This window comes from Carlito syrichta, unplaced genomic scaffold (assembly GCF_000164805.1).
Source record: "Carlito syrichta isolate Samal-C Ts95f unplaced genomic scaffold, Tarsius_syrichta-2.0.1 Scaffold315639, whole genome shotgun sequence".
NCBI lineage: Eukaryota > Metazoa > Chordata > Mammalia > Primates > Tarsiidae > Carlito > Carlito syrichta.
This window is the reverse complement of record NW_007259735.1, coordinates 486,043-503,751: the sequence shown is the minus strand read 5'-3', so window position 1 is coordinate 503,751 and position 17,709 is coordinate 486,043. Positions and strand designations below refer to the sequence as shown.

General features: G+C 42.0%; 1 protein-coding gene across 2 annotated transcripts in view; it reads right to left on the bottom strand.

The window, feature by feature from the left end:
• Nucleotides 1-17,709, bottom strand: part of TMEM57 (transmembrane protein 57) — a 44,877-nt gene that overhangs the window by 6,162 nt on the left and 21,006 nt on the right. For both annotated transcript variants that reach the window (XM_021706486.1, XM_008073071.2), the window contains 3 exons: nucleotides 5,975-6,133; nucleotides 4,595-4,777; nucleotides 1,421-1,541 (listed from right to left, as the gene is read on the bottom strand). In XM_021706486.1, the coding sequence (XP_021562161.1) occupies nucleotides 1,421-1,541; nucleotides 4,595-4,777; nucleotides 5,975-6,133 (463 nt within the window). The remainder of the gene's footprint in view (nucleotides 1-1,420; nucleotides 1,542-4,594; nucleotides 4,778-5,974; nucleotides 6,134-17,709) is intronic.

The following is a 17,709-nucleotide window of genomic DNA, read 5'->3' as shown; positions in this document are numbered from 1 at the left end:
GCTGCGGTGGCCGGGAGCGGCCACTGCACTCCAGTCTGGGCGACAGAGTGAGACTCCAACTCAAAAAAAACCAAAATTATTTGCTAATTTCACAGACAAAGAATAGTGGGGTCTCACTCTGTCACCCAGGCTGGAGTGCAGTGGCATGATCATAGCTAACTGGAGCCTCAAACTCGTGGTCTCCAAGATTCTCTTGCCTTAATCTCCCAAGTAGCTGGCATTACAGGTATGCACTACCATGCCTGGTTTGTTCTTGCTATGTTGCCCAGGCAGATGTTGAACTCCTGGCTATAAGCCATCCTCTCACCTCAGCCTCCCAAAGTGTTGGGATGACAGGTGTGAGCCACCATGCCCTGCCTGATACCTAATTTTAATCTGTATGCCTTTGATGATTCATGAGGATATATTTTTATATTTTTATTCATCACCTACATTTCTTCTGAATTATTTGTTCACATCCTTAGCCTATTTTTCTCTATCTTTGAGCTTTTCTCAGCAACTTTCATTAGCTATATATAAACAGAATATCAGTTCCTTATTTATAATATTTGTTGTAATATCTGTATCTTCTCCAATTATTATTATTATTATTATTATTATTGCTTTGTGATTTCCTCCAATGCGTTTGTATTTAGAAAAGTCTTTCCCGTTTCAAGATCAAATAAATTCTATATTTTCACCTAGTTTTAAAAAATAATTTTTTTCCCTGCATTCAACTCTTCATTTGGATTTTTTTTTATGTGGTATGAGAGGAACTTCTAATTTTTCCCCAGTTACCTAGCTATTCCAAAGATTTTTACTGACTAATCCTCACCTTTCTTATCTGCCTCTGATGTCACCTTTACTTTTTTTAGTACTCTACTTCAGGTCATCCATTCTATTCCAATGACTCAACAGTAACATTTTACTAGTACCACATGATTCAAATTACTGTAACTTTGTAATACATGACATTAGTTTTAAATGCCAAATAGGCTAAGGTATACACAAGCCCTCAAGACTGGCTGTGTCCAGAGCACTAGCACCTTTCCTTGTCATGCACTACTAACAACCACAATCTGCAAAGCTCAGTGCCATCTAGAAGAGCCAACTCCCTGGCAATGGACAGAGGGTTACGGCTAAGAGGAGATGTGTAAGTTCCAAAGGCACTGATCTGGCTTATAACCTGAAAAAGTTAAACAAATCTATAGTAAGTCAAGTTCTGGTATGAAACATGTCAAGAGACTGTCAACATTTCTAGATTTTATTAGAACATGGCTATATTAAATAGGACTTGAAAGGAGCTGAATGACAGTAGAGCTTCAAATCTTTTGTCACATAGAGGATTTTCAGATGCAGTGGGATATAGTCTGTATCAAGAGGTACCGTCTTGCCTAACAGAGGAACTCAAGCACGAGGGAAGTCTTTGTTCCCCCATTACCTGTACTTTCAGTTCCAGTTCTCTGATCTGGTCTTCTTTCACCTTCATGTCCATTGTGAGCTTCTTGCCCTCTGCTTCTAGTTCTCTGATTCGATTCCGCAAGGTTTCGGTGCATTCTCCCCTTTTGAAGAAGAAGAGAAAGAAATAAAGTGATTTAAAAGACTATAGGTTTACTTATATCACAGGATTACTATTTCTCTTATACCTCAGGGTCTGTCAGATTTTAGCTTTTGGCTCAGTCTGCTCATTTCTCTCCTTTAAAGAGTTCAATAATGATCTAAGGCAGTGGTCCCCAACTTTTTTGGCATCAGGAACCAGTTTTGTGGAAGACAATTTTTCCACAGATGGGGGGGTTGGATCATCAGGCATTGGATTCTCATAAGGAGCGCACAACCTAAATCCCTAGCATGTGCAGTACACAATAGGGCTTGCACTCCTATAAGAATTGAATGCCATTGCTGATCTGACAAGAGGTGGAGCTCTGCTCATCTGCTGCTCACCTCCTGCTGTGTAGCTCAGAAACAGGTCACAGATGGGTACCAGTCTGCAGGCCGGGGCTTTGGGATCCCTGATCTAAGGTAATTGGGCTGGGCACAGTGGCTCATGCCTATAATCCTAGCACTTTGGGAGGCTGACATGGGAGGACTGCCAGGAGTTTGAGACCAGCCTGGGCAATATAGTGAAAATCTGTCTCTACAAAAATTATTTTAAAATTAGGTGGGCACGATCGTGCACACTTGTAGTGCCAACTACTAAGGAGGCTGAGACGGGAGGATCACTTGAGCCCAGAGTTTGAGATTACAGTGAGCTATGATCACACCACTGTACTCCAGTCTGGGTGACAGAGTGAAACCCTGTCCCGGAAAAAAAAAAAAGGGACAGGACCAGGCTTGGTGGTTTAGCCTGTAATCCCAGCACTCTGGGAGGCTGAGGAGAGTGGATTGCCTGACCCACGGGTTCGAGACCAGCCCAGGCGACTTAGCAAGACCTTGTCTCTACAATAAATTAAAAAAAAAAATAGCTGGGCATGGTAGTACACCTGTAGTTCTGGCTACCTGGAAGGCTGAGGCAGAAGGATTGCTGGAGCCTTGCAAGTTGATGCTGGGGTGGCCATGAGTGTGCCATGGTATGCTAGCCTGGATGATGGAGTGAGACTCTAACTCAAAAAAAAAAAAACAAAAAACCCCAAAAAACAAAGGAAAGAATAAAATAATTATCATTAGCCAGGCACTAAGTTAGGTACCTTACCCACACTATCTTCTTCAATTTGGGGTCTATTATCCCATCTTCTAGATAAGAAAACCAAGGCTACATAGATATAATACTAGTCCAAGGTCACCTAGCTTTTAGGTCACGGAACTGGGATGAGAAGTGAGGTTTTCTGGCTCCCATTCCAGCATGCTTCCCACCAGGCCACTGGACGTGAGACAATACACACAAAGCCGAGCAAGACAGAACTCAGCATGTACTACCTCTAGCAGGGGGCAGTAAACTGAAAAAAAAATGTCCCCACTTTTGAGGGGTTACACGTTGGTAAGTTTGCCTTTCTTTAGTTATGAAGTTGCCACAAGTTTAGAGTAAACAGAAAAAGAGGGGCGTAGCATTAAGCTGCCCCTCAGAGCTATAATGAGGACATGCTAAAAGAGATGCTAGCAATGGCCAGTTCAAAGTTATAGAATGCCCTGGGTGCAGAAACAGGCCGGTGAAGAAAGCAGGTGTTCTTCATTTACCAAAGAGGAAGGTCTAGTGAGAGCTTTACGCCCTGAGATGTACTTAAGAATGAAAACAGCCCTAAATAGGTGAAGGCAAGCAAGGACCGTCCAAAGATATGACTAAAACAAATATGCTAAACTGGAAGCAAAAAGGATTTGGGGTAGACACTGAAACGAACTTACTGAGTCTCAGGCATGGGAGACACTAAACAATATGGTGAAGGACTGCAATATCCTCTCCTCAGTGGGATTTTTCTAAAAGGGCAGGTGCTGGATGAATTAAGGAGAGCAGAGGCCACACTAAATGAATGTTCAGGAAAATCTTCTGCAAGTCCAAGTGCTTCAGATATGCTTACACATCTTTAAACAAACAACCCACATCCCAGGCAGGCTAGTCAAGGGTCCTGTAAGTCTGCATAGATTCGGATGGGCCATCTGCAGGCTAGAGTCGCTGGGGGAAGCCAGGCTCACCCAGGACAGAGTTCTCACTCACTGCCATTTCCTAAAAGGCGAAGAGACTCACCAATTATTCTGCAAATGACAGGACCCCCAAAGGCGGCTACTAACATGCCTACAGTTGACAAGTAAATTACTTGTTTAGTACAAAAAAGCAAAGCTCAAGGAAGCATTACAGTTGAATTATACCACACAGATACAAATTAGGTTGGAAATTAAAAGTGAAATAAATAATACTAATTTACCCTCACTCTATATCTGCAAACCCATAACTGATCCCTACCATGTAGATAGACTTCACTGGTCAAAAAAACAAAGAACAAGTGATAAGTGAAGTAGAAGGAAAAAAGCTCTTAATTATCTCTCCTTGCTGGAATTAGATGGCAGGTACACATCAGTTTTTTGAATACTTGCATGGGAGGTACTTTTCAGTGGTATAGAAGGCAGTCCCCAATTTTCATCACTCCACAAATTTAATGCCATCTAATACAGACTTATGTTTCACTTTTTATTCCATCTCATTTGAGTTTGCTGATATCCAGCAAAGACATGAGCAATCAGTACACAGTGCTTGGGCAACCAAGATTTTACTTTTCTTCCATCTTAAGATAAAAACTCCAGAAACACACACCTAAGAGTGGAGAGCAATGATAGTCGCCTACAGGAAACAGAATTGCAGATGGCTTCTCTCCAAGCAGTTAGTGACCATCAGCCTCACAGAAGGTGACTGGAACCTTGCGATGAGCAGCACTTTGCCTCCCAGGTGTGGGAAGCATGGCGATCCCTCCTCCCTCTTTACAGATGAGCTCACAGAGGGAGGGAGCTGTTGTTGACAGTGCAAGCCTGCACAGATGGAGTTTAAACCAGCTGATAAAACTGTACTTACAAGCACTCCACCCATGCCTGAGTGTTGTGTGTTCAATCCTGCCCAAGGCATCAAATTCCCAGTGTGTCTTGGTAAAGGAACATCAACCTTGGATTAAACACTCAGGTGACAAGGACATACCTGGATGCAGCAGCAAATGCAACAGCTCGAGCAGCAGTGGCTTCTTCTAACTTCTTTCTTTTTTTCTCCTCCATTAACTGTTTTTCTACAAAACTTCTGGCTTCCTGCTCAGCTTTTAGCTTTTTCTCCAACTGGCTGATATTCTGCTTGTCTTTTTGCTTCATTTGCACGGCATTATGTAACCTATGGAAATATAAAGTTTTACAATTAGGCTCACTATAAAACCGTGAGAAACATGACTTCTTTTTATCAATTTAAGGCCAAATAAACAGGAAGTTTGAACAGCAAATCATGTCAATTCCCAGAGCACCTGGGGAAACACATTGTCATTATTCTTTAATAATTCCTAAACACCAATACACAAGTTGCCTTATAAAAAAGAGAACCAGACCTAGCCTCTGCTCTCTTACGGGAAGTGACATAAAGGTGGTCCTGGGCAAAACAAGTTTCTAACAAAATCACAGAACTCATTCTAGAGCCCTGAAAGAACCACGGGCAGGACCAGCCCCACTGAAACAGAGGTAATGACAGGGGAAAGCCCTTTCTTTTCCTGAATACAATTCTGTGGCAGCCTTTCATTTCCAGCTTGGGATGTTCGCTGAGTGTCCCAACATCCATCTTGTAGTTAGTCATAGGATGCTCAATTCAGATAGAAATGTCAGCCTGCCTTCCACCACCCCCAGCTTTACCTATCAGCATGAGGTGAGCTCATCATTGGATGCTCTCTATGTACCAGTGCTAGAACCACCACAAATGTCAGTCGGAAGCAATGGAGAGGTTCTTCGCTGGTAATGCTCTAGCTTTTGAATTACATTCCTTAAAAATGCTGAGTTCCTCTTCCAACTGGGGAAGCCCAGAGCCTACAATCACTACCACTGACATGTACTGCTTGGAGATTTAAAAAAAAAAAGACCCACATTGAGTCAAGAAGTAATTCGAGAATGAATTAATGGAAAGCCTAAAAGAATTCACATAGAAGAGTTGGCTTTTTGCCTCCTCCTTCAAACAAAATCAAAGTACAAAGTTGTTTTTTATTCCAGAAACCAAAGCAAATCTAAATAGCCGAATCCTCTGGAAACTTTCCCTCAAAGGAGCAAGATTTTCCAACTGTGGCGGAATGACTTCTTGTCAGTTTAACTTTTATTATCACAAAGTTATTGAATGTGAGAAGACAAAATAGTAACAGTAATGAACTATTTTGATGCAATGAAAAAAGGTTCTATAGATTTTATAAACATGTTGGACACCTGGTACTAAATTACTCATTTTAAGCATCTTATTTAAACCCCTCTTGGTAGTCTCCGTCACCCGAGCCTCAAGCTCTGAGCCCTGGGCCTGAGAGCAACAGTGAGGCGTGGGCTGGCCCGACCATGCACATACTTGTTCTGCAGCAGCTCGTTCTCCTGCCGGAGCTGGCCCATTTCTGAGCGGATCCCTCGCTCGGTGCTCGACAGAGAGCTGATCTGACTGCGGAGCTCTTGTTCCACTTGCCGGCTGGCTTGGAGGTCAGCCTTTAACTTTTTGATATCTTGTTCCAGCCTAGGAGGAGGAGAAATGTAGCATTTTCATCTGGGAGACAGGGTTGGGAGACCTGGCTGAGGTCCCCGACACTGGCTGGAGGACAGAAAACTGCCATCACAAGGACTCCTGTCTGCAACTGGCTTAATTCTATTGTGTGGTTCCCCTGACCCCCAATTTCCCTCAAATGTCTGTGAACACTGACGAGTAAACATGGCACTATAGGTGTCCGAGCTGTTCTGCAAAGCAGACAGTGGCTGCAGACCAAGGTTCCCTTCGCATCGGCAACTTGGTATGCCCTCTGCCAGGGAAGCATGTTCAGTCAGCTCATGACCCGCCACTTACTGCTCTGAGATATTCTGATAGATCTGACTCTCCTGTATGAGATTCCCTCCCACTGTGGGCCTGGAAGAAAACAGTGTCTGCGACAACCTATGAAATTCTTTTTTTTTTGAGTTGGAGTCTCACTCTGTAGTCCAGACTGGAGTGCAGTGACTGCTCCCGGCCACCGCAGCCTCGACCTGCTGGGCTCCGGCGATCCTTCCGCCTCAGCCTTCTGAGTAGCCGGAATTACAGGCACGTGCTAACCTCTGAAATTCTAACATCCTTGCTAAACAACGTTCACACTTCTAGTGATTGTGGCAGAAGAGTTCATCAGACACAACAGCAATGAAAAAAGAAACAAATTACATGTTCTAGGAATCATAAGAACACTCCATCTGTGAAATGAAGCCCACCTTTTCTCCTCAGCCCTTGCTGCTGTTCCATCCGCTTTCTTTACTATAATAATTGTTTCATTTTAAGTGATACGTACTGGGGACCTATATATCATATGTCGTACTGGAAAGGGTCAACAAAAGTGTAAAATCAAGTCTCTTTCTTCATGGGAGGTCTATATTACAAGGGACCAAGAAATAGATAATTAAGATGAAACAATAACACAAAGAAGGCCATGACTTAATACATGCCGGAAGGAATAATAATAGCAGCTACTATTTGATGAGAATTTAAGTGCCATATGCTACTCTATAGGTTTTAATAGTATGAGCTCACTTAATCTGCATGACTATGGGCCAAGTGCAATTATTCCCATTTTCACAGATGAAGAACTCTAGGCCAGGAATGGTTGCCCAATCACCCAGGCAGCGTGGCCCAGGGTCCATTCTTGTCACCACTCGGCCAAATGGGGCTGCAGTGCTATGCAAGTCCAAGGAGAGAAGACTGGGAAAGGCTTGAGAGAAGATGGGGATTGAGCTGGACCCTGAAAGTTGGGCAGGATTTGAAGAAGTAGAAGGAGAGGAGGGGCCATTCTAAATGAGGGGGAGATATGTTCAAAAATTCAAAAGAATGGGTGGTGGCTCTTGCCTGAAATTCCAGCACTTTGGGAGGCCAAGGCCGAAGGATTGCTTGAGGCCAGCTTGGGCAACACAGTGAGACCTCATCTCTACAAAAAAGAAAAAAGCTGGGTAGTGGCATGTGCCTATAGTCCCAGCCACTTAGGAGGCTAAGGTGGAAGGACTGACTGAGCCCAGGAGGTCGAGACGAGGTGAGCTGTGATCATGCTGCTGTACTCCAGCCTGGGTAACAGAATGAGACCCTGACTCAAAAAAAAAAAAAAAAAAAAAAGGTCAAGGGCAGAGATAGCCACAGACATCTGGGGTCAAGTCATCAATCTGGCCTCTGAGGAAGGTATGTAATGTGAACAGAATGGGAAAGGGTAGGAGGGGTCTGGCAGACAGGACTATGGCACTGAAAGTCAAGTCAAAGATGGCTGCTATGTGAGACATAGAAGATACTCTTTCTATCAGGATACAAACTCACAGGTAGGTGAAGTCAGTTTGCTCTCTCCAACATACCAACAGAACCAAGGTTCCCAGAGGACAAAGGTGATCTCTCTTTGGAACTGTCGGTTCCATAGACTAAGTCTTCCCAGAAATGTTTTAAACACTAAACCCAGAGCCTACCACAGAGGTCAATACTTACTCAATATACATTGCCTGACCTCCCTCAGAAAACCAGAGAGCAGCTTTACTTACATATCCACCATTAGACAACTTAAAAACAACAACCTCACAAACCCCAAATCATGAAACACTATGATGGTCATCTTGTAGGTGCAAAGCCAGTGCTCCTGGCCGGTGCCTGGGAGCATGGCCTAGAAACCTTGTGTTCCAGAAGCACCGCTAGGTCTCCTGACATGGCCTGCTCCCCAGGGCAGGGTCACAAGTTGACATCATGTCACACTTTCCCTGTTGCCAGGGTTTTTCCAGTTGAATGTACTCTCACAACCACAGTAAACAATTACAAATCGGCATTTACACCATCACCATGCAGTCTCTCATTCACCCGAAGTAGCCCAACGGATGGAGTCCAAAAAAGGTCGATGCCGTCAGGTTATCCCTAATGAGAAGTTTGACTGAAAAATGTGTTAGGTAGTTCAACTTTCTTGAGAAGTTGATTTCACAGTCTGAAGATGGCATTTTTAGTAGAAAGGGTGAGTTTTGAGATGACAAGAGGGACTAAGCCTGAGTCAGTAGTCAAGTTTAGCCAGGGATCTAGACTTAGCTCTGGTGCCACCTTATGACTCTGGGCAGGACATGTTACCTTCCGGGCCTCAGTTTCCTCATCTAAGGCTGATGATCTCTAAAGTTCCGCCCAGTTTGGTCTAGGATTTCTAGGCCTGACACACTTACAGATGGCTGCTGATTTGCTTCTTCAGATTAGCAACCTAAGCTGTATTGTGTGCCGACAAACAGGAATCAAGTTCTACACAATCAGCCACTAGGGCAAAACATGGGCCGCAGTTGGGACTGAAAGAGAAAAATCATTCTGCAGAGCTAGAGATCAATACTTCCTAGTTATTACTTTCTTTCATTTTAAATCTTTATTATTACTTTTTGAGTCGGAGTCTCATTCTGTCATCCAGGCTGGAGGACAGTGGCACGCTCACGGGCACCACAGCCTTGACCTGCTGGGCTCAGGTGATCCTTCAGCCTCAGCCACCCAGTTGCTGGGACTACAGGCACGCACCACTACGCCCAGCTAATTTAACTTATTTTATTTTATTGTAGAGACAGGTCTTGCCAAGTTGCCCAGACTGGTTTTGAACCCCTGGGTTCAGGTAATCCTCTCACCTCAGCCTCCCTAATTGTTGGGATTACAGGCATGAGCCACCACGTCTGGCTCATTTTTAATATTTAAAAGTCAATTTTCTTACCATGAACTAAGAACAGCAATATTTATTCTGAGTGAAATTTTAGAGTTCCTTGAAAAATATAAAAATCCTAAGAGCTAATATAGTGATGAGCCCCAAAAGTGTAAAATAGCTAGAATACAACTTCCGGAGACCACAGAACACTAAAACAACACAGATTTTTAAATGTGGAACTTCTATGAAAATTTTATCAGAGATAAACAGCATGATACAACAAAAATGAAGTGGTCACAGGAGTGTGTTCACTCTGTAAAAATTCATAGGCTGTACACTGTTATATATGTGTGCTATACGTCAATAAGAAAAGATTTATTTAAAAAATAAAATAATCTCACAAGACAAGAATTAAAATGCTTTAGGATTTTCATAGCTGCTACCATTAATTCTGTAAAACTGTGAATTATTATTTTTCAAACTGTTGCAACAAGCCTATGAGTTAACATCAGCATTTCTAGTTTAAGAAACACCGATCGTGAGTGGATTGCCTGAGCCCGCGGGTTTGAGACCCGCCTGGGCAACTTGGCGAGACCTCACCTCTACAATAAATCAAAAAATTAGCCGGGTGTGGTAGTGCGCGCTTATAGTTCCAGCTACTTGGAAGGCTGAGGCGGAAGGATCGCCAGAGCCCAGCAGGTCGAAGCTGTGGTGGCCAGAAGCGGCCACTGCACTCCAGTCTGGGCGACAGAGTGAGACTCCAACTCAAAAAAAAAAAAAGAAACACTGATCTCCAAGAAAACTGCCTAATGACATGTGAGGTAACTGAAGGTACTAAATAGCAAAATTCTCAGCAATTAAAAAAATTTATGATAGGGAATTTTTCCTTGGCTCTCTACAGAAAGTATTAATCTTACCTTGAATGTCCATTACGTATTTTAAAACTTCACTGAGGTAGGCAGTAAAATGATTTATAACCCCACACTGGGTTTATTTTTTATTGCAAAACGGATACCTAGTCAGTATCAAAAATTAAATAAACAATGGAAAAGTATAAAGAATACAAATGTAATTTACTCATAATTCTCTCATGCAGACAGAACCACTCACTATTTGCATTTCGTGTACTTCTTTTCTGTATGTCTTTTTTCTATTTCTTCACACATGTCCATATACGTAACATTGGTAAAAGCGTACCACATACACAGCTTATATATCACAAGCACCTTCTCACACTATTAGAAATTTTTCATAAACAATTAGTTGTTGCACAATATTCCACTGTATGAATGTGTCATACAATCTTATTTTCTAAGATATATTTAAATTTTTGCCTTTGCCCAATTAAAAAAATATATGCCATAAGTTTTAAAAGAATTATGTGGGTTGGGTGTGGTAGCTCAAGCCTGTAATCCCAGCACTTTGGGAGGCTGAGGCGAGAGGACTGCCAGAGCTCAGGGGTTTGAGACCAGCCTGAGCAACAGAGTGAGACCTTGTCTCTACAATAAATAAATAAAAAGTAAGTTAGTTGGGCGAGGTAGTGCGTGCTATAGTTCCAGCTACTTGAAAGGCTGAGGCAGAAGGATTGCCTGAGCCCAGCAGGTCGAGGCTGCGTGGCCATGAGCATGCCACTGCACTCCAGCCTGGGCGACAAAGTGAGACTCCAACTAAAAAAAAAAAAAGAATTATGTGAATTTACATAAATTAGTAAATTTAAGTAGATCAAGCCAGTGAAGTGCTAGAGGCATTTATTAAACAGATAACTACTACTTTCTTAATGGTGCACTTAACACTTTGGTGTAAAGTTCAATACTTCCTAAATAAACACAAATATTTAATTTATTAGTGTGAAGTACCAAGAAGTTTTGATTAAATGGTATGAAAAGGTTAATGCATAATCTTCAAATGTATTCATGGGATTTTATTAAAATGCCATTAGCTGAAGCCTAAATTAGAAGCAAGTGGCCAGGAAGAAAATGAGGTAGAAGTAATAGTTTATAAACCTTGAAATAAATTTCAATAAATAGCAAATGAAGGAATAAAATAAAATAAAATAAAAATCCCTTTTATCAGAGCTAAGTCCCACTTTCTTCCCCACACTATGGAATTTTAAGGGATAAAAAGGAACGTTCCTCCAGAAGAGCTACAATCTCATTAAAAAAAAAAAAAAAAAAAAAAGAAACCCAAAACTGGGCCAGACACATTTTACCCAAACTTTGGGAAGGCTTAGTCAAGAAATCAATGCACTTCTGGCTTGCCTAACTCCAGTGGAACCAGTTTTCACCCTTACAAAGGCCTGCCCAGTGGCATCACCACTTCAGACACAAGCAGGGCCCCTGGCAAGCTGAAGTTTATGTGTACAATACGTATGTCCAATGTTGCCCAACTGTACAAATTGGGGATCAGAATTGTTACATAAGAGGTCCAGGCAATTTTCCCAGCCACTTTATCGATAATTTTAAAAGAGAGCACTCAACTTCTAAGAAGTTGCGAAACTACCTCTGAATCCTAGCATGTTGAGCTGGGACCCATCTACCGCAGCACTTTCTCAGGTCCCCAAGTTAGATGCCAGGCTCACTGCAAAGCAAAATTGTCAAGTTTAAGGATTGCTCTTACCCACTTCAAGCCTTAATTATATTTCACCTGCTCCCTAATCCTGCCCAACTAAGGTAAACTGTAATGTAAATGGCTGATAATTATTTTAAGAGGAAAAGATTTACATTTTAATAAAGGGTAATCTCCTAACCAAAGGAATGAAGTTCAAATGTTAGACTATCAGACAGGCTAAATAGGAAAAATATCTTTGAGTATCTGGAAAGACACTGGGTAGTAAAACAAAGTACTGTATTCAAGTGTCAGACTTTAGTTGAAATGGGTATTGTTTTTAAGTATTTGAAAAGGTAGAGAGATGCTATGTTTACATGTTTGTAATTCTTACCTTTTGTGAATTACTGCCCACACCACTATGACTTTACTGAAAATTAAAAAGCCTCCACTGGCTACTGCCAATCACTTCATGGTTTTATAAAGCCTGATTACAGTTTTACGAGGCCTGACTGAGAGCACAGGGTATGTTTAAGGCATAAGTTTAAGGCACCAGGAACCAAGTCCTGTGAAAAAGAGGCAGACTTTTTCTCAGTCAGGACTTCATCCAGGGATGACTAAGAGTCACAGCCCATCCCCATTTCAGAAAACTACCAGATGTGTCTCTTGGTGGGTGGCTGGCTGGACCCCCTGAGCCCATGGGGATGGTGAGGAGCCTCGGCTGTGCTGGTTATCTCTAAACTCTACAAAGCGAGTGATGGGGAGGCTCTAGGCTCTGCAGTGCAGAACTCACCAGCTCAACAGAAGGGGCTTCTGAAGGTCACTCCACATTATGTAGCCACAGATGGAAAGGTGGGTTTTCCAGCAAGCCCCTCACACCAGCCCAAATTACCCACTCTTGTTTCCAGGCATTTCTGTTTTAACTTTACCACCCCCTTGGGAGGAATGACCTTCACTTTTCAATCTCACCTATTCTTCAAGGCCTAGTTAGAAAACAGCAATAAAAATTAAACTCTCTAGCACAGGTGCCCAATGAATTGCCCAAACAATTCTCCCTCCGAAACCCTAATGCCCTCCCTGGGATTTCACGTTTGGCACAAACCATTGCCTTGTGCTGAGTTTCTTTTTGTTGTTGTTCTAGTGTTCAGTCGTTCCCTATGTGTACGTCTTATTTCTAACAAGACGAGAAGTTCTTTGAAGCCAGGGACTGATGGTGCTACAAAATGAGAAGCTGAGATCATATTTCTCAAGTTTCTTTCAATCCTTAGAGATCATGTCGCTAATCCTCACTCTGTGTCCATCTCCTTGGTGCTCAGAATAGAACAGTGTTAGTGTTATGACACAGGAGGCTCTGGAAACAACTTATCTAAAGCAGGCTGTCAGGTTTCTAATTTAAATAGTGGCTGAAGGAGACAGGGTAAACGGTGTTTGCTTATCAAGAAGGCAGGTGCACATGAAAGGAATGAATGAAGAGCAACGGCCTCATCTCGATAAGTACCTAATTCCATTAGGAGTTCCCCTGGTACACATTAATCACACAAGACAAGACTTGTTTAGGGACCACACAGCTGTCTGTGTAGAAAGCCGAGCTCATAAATCAAAGCTCTGTCCCCAGAAGAAATACCAATTACCTTCTATTCCAACTTCCCCCCCCTTTCCAGGTCACTCACATTGAATGGATAGGTAGCATGGATCATTCGCAGAAAAATGTATTCTAAGTATATGAGAGCTGCATCTCATCTTAAGTGAGGCCTACACTGACTTGACGCTCATTCAGTATATTCTATATCTACAGTTCTGGAAATACCTACGTAAAGCTGCCTCAGGTCTCACTGTAGTGACTACAATTACTTATCAGGCACAAGTGCCCAAAAATAAACAACAGCTTGATGACCTGATTACTAGGTGACACCATATTAAAAAGGACCTATGTCTCAGCTCCATAATCTGTCAAACACATTAACTTTCCTTAAGGAACGCAAAGAGGAACAGAAAAGACCTCTGGAGGCTTCTGCACAGCTGGTCAAGAAGACAATGACTTCTTGGGCCGGGTGTGGTGGCGCATTCCTGTAATCCCAGCACTTTGGGAGGCCAAGGTGAGAAGACTGCCTGAGCCCAGGGTTTGAGACCAGCCTGGGCAACTTGGCAAGACCTTGTCTTTACTATTAGTCAAAAAACTAGCTGGGTGTGGTGGCGTGCGCATGTAGTTCCAGCTACTTGGGAGGCCGAGGTGGAAGGATTGCCTGAACACAGGAGGTCAAGGCTGTAGTGGATGTTAAGCATGCCACTGTACTCCTGCCTGGGCACCAAAGTGAGATTCCTTTTTTTTTTAAAAGACAATGACTTTTTGAAGTTTTTTGAGAATAAAACTATTAGTACCAAGTACTAGTATTTTTTTTTTTTTTTGAGTCAGAGTCTCACTTTGTCGCCCAGATTGGAGTGCAGTGGCATGCTCACAGCCACCCCAGCGTCAACACACTGGGCTCAAGCGATCCTTCTGCCTCAGCCTTCCAAGTAGCTGGAACTACAGGCATGCGCTATCACACCCGGCTAATTTTTTGATATATTGTAAAGACAAAGTCTCACCAAGTTGCCCAGGCTGGTCTTGAACCCCTGGGCTCAGGCAACCCTCTTGCCTCGGCCTCCCAAAGTGCTGGGATGACAGGTTTGAGCCACCGCACCTGGCCAAGAACAAGTATTTTTAATAAGGCCCCAGAAGGAATATGGTCAGAGTTGATAGTTTGTATAAAAAGTCTTTAAAATGTTCTTATCTGTTGATGCAGCAATTAGAGATACAAAGATTCATGTAAAAGCATGTTTGCTGTAATAAGAAAACAATCAGTAGCACTTAATTATTCAACAGAGGGTAGACTAAATAGAGTTGTTCATGTGTTTGATTGCCATTAAAAAATTACATCATTTAAAAAATCACTGATGAAAAGTATTCAATGACATGGGAGAATGCTGATGATAAAGTCAGTTAAAAACACAAGTTATAAAACATTATACATAGCATGAGCTTAGTTTTATAAAAAGAATATGTATATATACAAGAGAAAAATATGGAGAGGGTGTATATTAAATAGTGGTTCATCTTCAAATAAAAAATATGCCTTCAGATATATTAAATATGCATAACTTCTTTTTAACATTTTAATTATTTGATGATTTTAAAAAAGGAGACTGCTAACCTGCTTCTCATGCAGTTCAGTGTTCGCTCTCAGAGTTGCTCATGTCATAGGCCAGTTTCAGCACAACCTGAAAACTTAGGGAGAATCCAATCTTTATCAACTTTTTAGGTCACTCCAAAAAAAGGGGAACTTGATTTTCTGAAGCAAAGTTTCTAAATCTACATCAGCTACTTCTATTCATCAGTTCCTATCAAAATAATACTTTTTCTAAACATAACTTCTGCTGCCACAGCTTACTGTGCTGTTCTGGCTCTCTTTGGAAGGATCCCTTGGTTACGTCCAACACCGGTCGCAGGCTAACAGGCACTGCTCTGACGTGAGAACTGACTGTCCCACACATATTACAAGAGGCGGTGCTGAGTTGTCCTGATTCTAAACCTGTGAAACCTGTGAATAACCAAGGCCCACAGCCTGAGTTTAGTGTATTCTATGCTCCAAGAACCCAGTAGAAAATTGTCTTGATGTGAAAGAAATTACCAATTTTAGGCATAGGAGGCCCAAGCAGCTAGCTCTCTGCACAGTATGGTCTGAGGAAAGTCAGAAGGCCACAAACTACCCTTTTTATCACAATGTTGTCCTCTCTCCTTCTAAGTGGTTGGGTGTGGGAACTAACCATAAAAGGGTGGTCTGTGACTGGGGAGGTACTGCCAACTTGGGCTTGTTTCTAGAATCACAGGAAACTGAAGAAGTGGAAAAGGCAAAAAAGATCCATTCATGGGATTGGCCAGTTATTCCTTAACAGAAAGTCCTTGCTACAGGAGAATCAAATTTAAACTGGGGAGCCTGGAGATGCAGGGAACAGAATACAAGCACAGCAGGAAAGATCTGGAGTAGAGGTCACAAGATGGCGAAAGGTCACAAGCTAGCCCATAAACATGTTTGTTTGACCCTCCCCCCACAATGTAAAAAAAATGTTTTTTAACTGGGAGATTTCACATAAAGATATCTATTTTCAGCATCTCTTCAAAATAGCAAAAGACTTGGCAACACTGGACCACAATCCTCCATGGCAACAACTGGCTGTCCCCTGTAGGAGACAAAATCCTGGGGTCAAGTGCAGTACTGGGTGTGAAGGCTGACAACACTGGACTCCAGAATGCTCACCCCAGCCTGCCCACCACTCCTGTGCCCTGTCCTGCTCCTGTAGGAGGCCAAGTCTGCTGCTACTCGTGGTCTAGAGCCAGAGAAGGAGACTGGGAGTAGGGGCAATGGTCCTTTTCAGTGCATTATTTTGCCTTTCTGTTTTGAATCCGTTGGAACACTCTAACAAGAAAGGTGAAGTGTACTTTATGATATTGGAGAGTTGTCATTCTTCCTACAAAAAAGAAGCAGAAACTTGTTTCAAGCCTGAGAGTCTCAGTTGGCTAGAGGAAGAGCTTGAAGAGGTCCCCAAGAGATTTGCACAGTCTGAAATATTCCCACATTAGCTGGCAAAGTATTCAAACAGTCAGTTTCTAGATGATAACATGAGTAATATTTAAAGAATATATGTTCTCTTTCTTGGGGATACCCCTCTTTAGGGAATCTACCCCAATCCCTTTAGCTGAAAAACTCAATTCATCATATGCCAGCAGACGTATTGACTCAGAATTTAACACAAAGTCTTTCAAAATTTTGTAGTAGTTCCTTCTCAAATCTAGTGAGGAAATTTTTATTCTACTTAGAAATCACTGTTTTCATAGAACATACTCTCAGGACTCAACGTAAAAATGTTTTTTTATGTAGACCCCCCCAAAATAACTTATGTGTTATTTCATAATTTATTCCTCCACACAATGTAATCATCTTCCTGTGTGACCACCTGGATATGGAGACATTCGGTAAACTGCTTGCTTATATTCATTTATGGCTAGTTTCTAAAATGCCACATGGCTTTCAAGTCACAAAATAACCCTGACTGAATATAAAAGCATAATTCTATTAGCACATTTATATCCCAGAATATTATAGTGTTAAATCCTATAATGATTAAACAATAAACTCAAACTATATTATAAATTAATATATACAGGGCCAACCAAGTTAAGCTACAAATACCTAAAATGTTATGAGCATAGCAGAAAATGAAAATAAATCAGGTCTAAAATATATATCTGCTAAGACATAGTGCTAAACAAACACAAATTAAAACCATGTGATGGGTGGCCACAGTGGCTTACATCTGTAATCCTAGAGCTTTGGGAGGCCAAAGTGGGAGGATCACTTCAGGCCAGGATTTCAAGACCAGTTTGGGAAACATTGCAAGATCTCATCTCTACAACAAATGAAAAAAATTAGCTGGGCATGGTGACACACACATACCTACACTACCCAGAAGGCTGAGACAAGAGAATCGTTTGAGCCCAGAAGCTCAAGGTTACAGTTAGCTATGATTGTGCCACTGCACTCCAGCCTGTCTGACAGAGCAAGAAGTTGTCTCTAAAAAATAAAGTTTAAAAATAAAGCAAATTTAAAAAGTCATGTTTCCACAGAGACAGATAAACTTTCTAAATAGAACATGCAGCTCTACTAATTTTTTCCACTTGATAATTTCCAAGTAACTTAGTGGTAGCTATATCCAACATATTTAATCCAGTCTAGGTATAACCTCAGTGTCCAGTTTTCATGGTCCTCGTCTATTTATTTATTTATTTATTTTGAGTTGGAGTCTCACTCTGTCACCCAGACTGGAGTGCAGTGGCCGCTCCCGGCCACTGCAGCCTCGACCTGCTGGG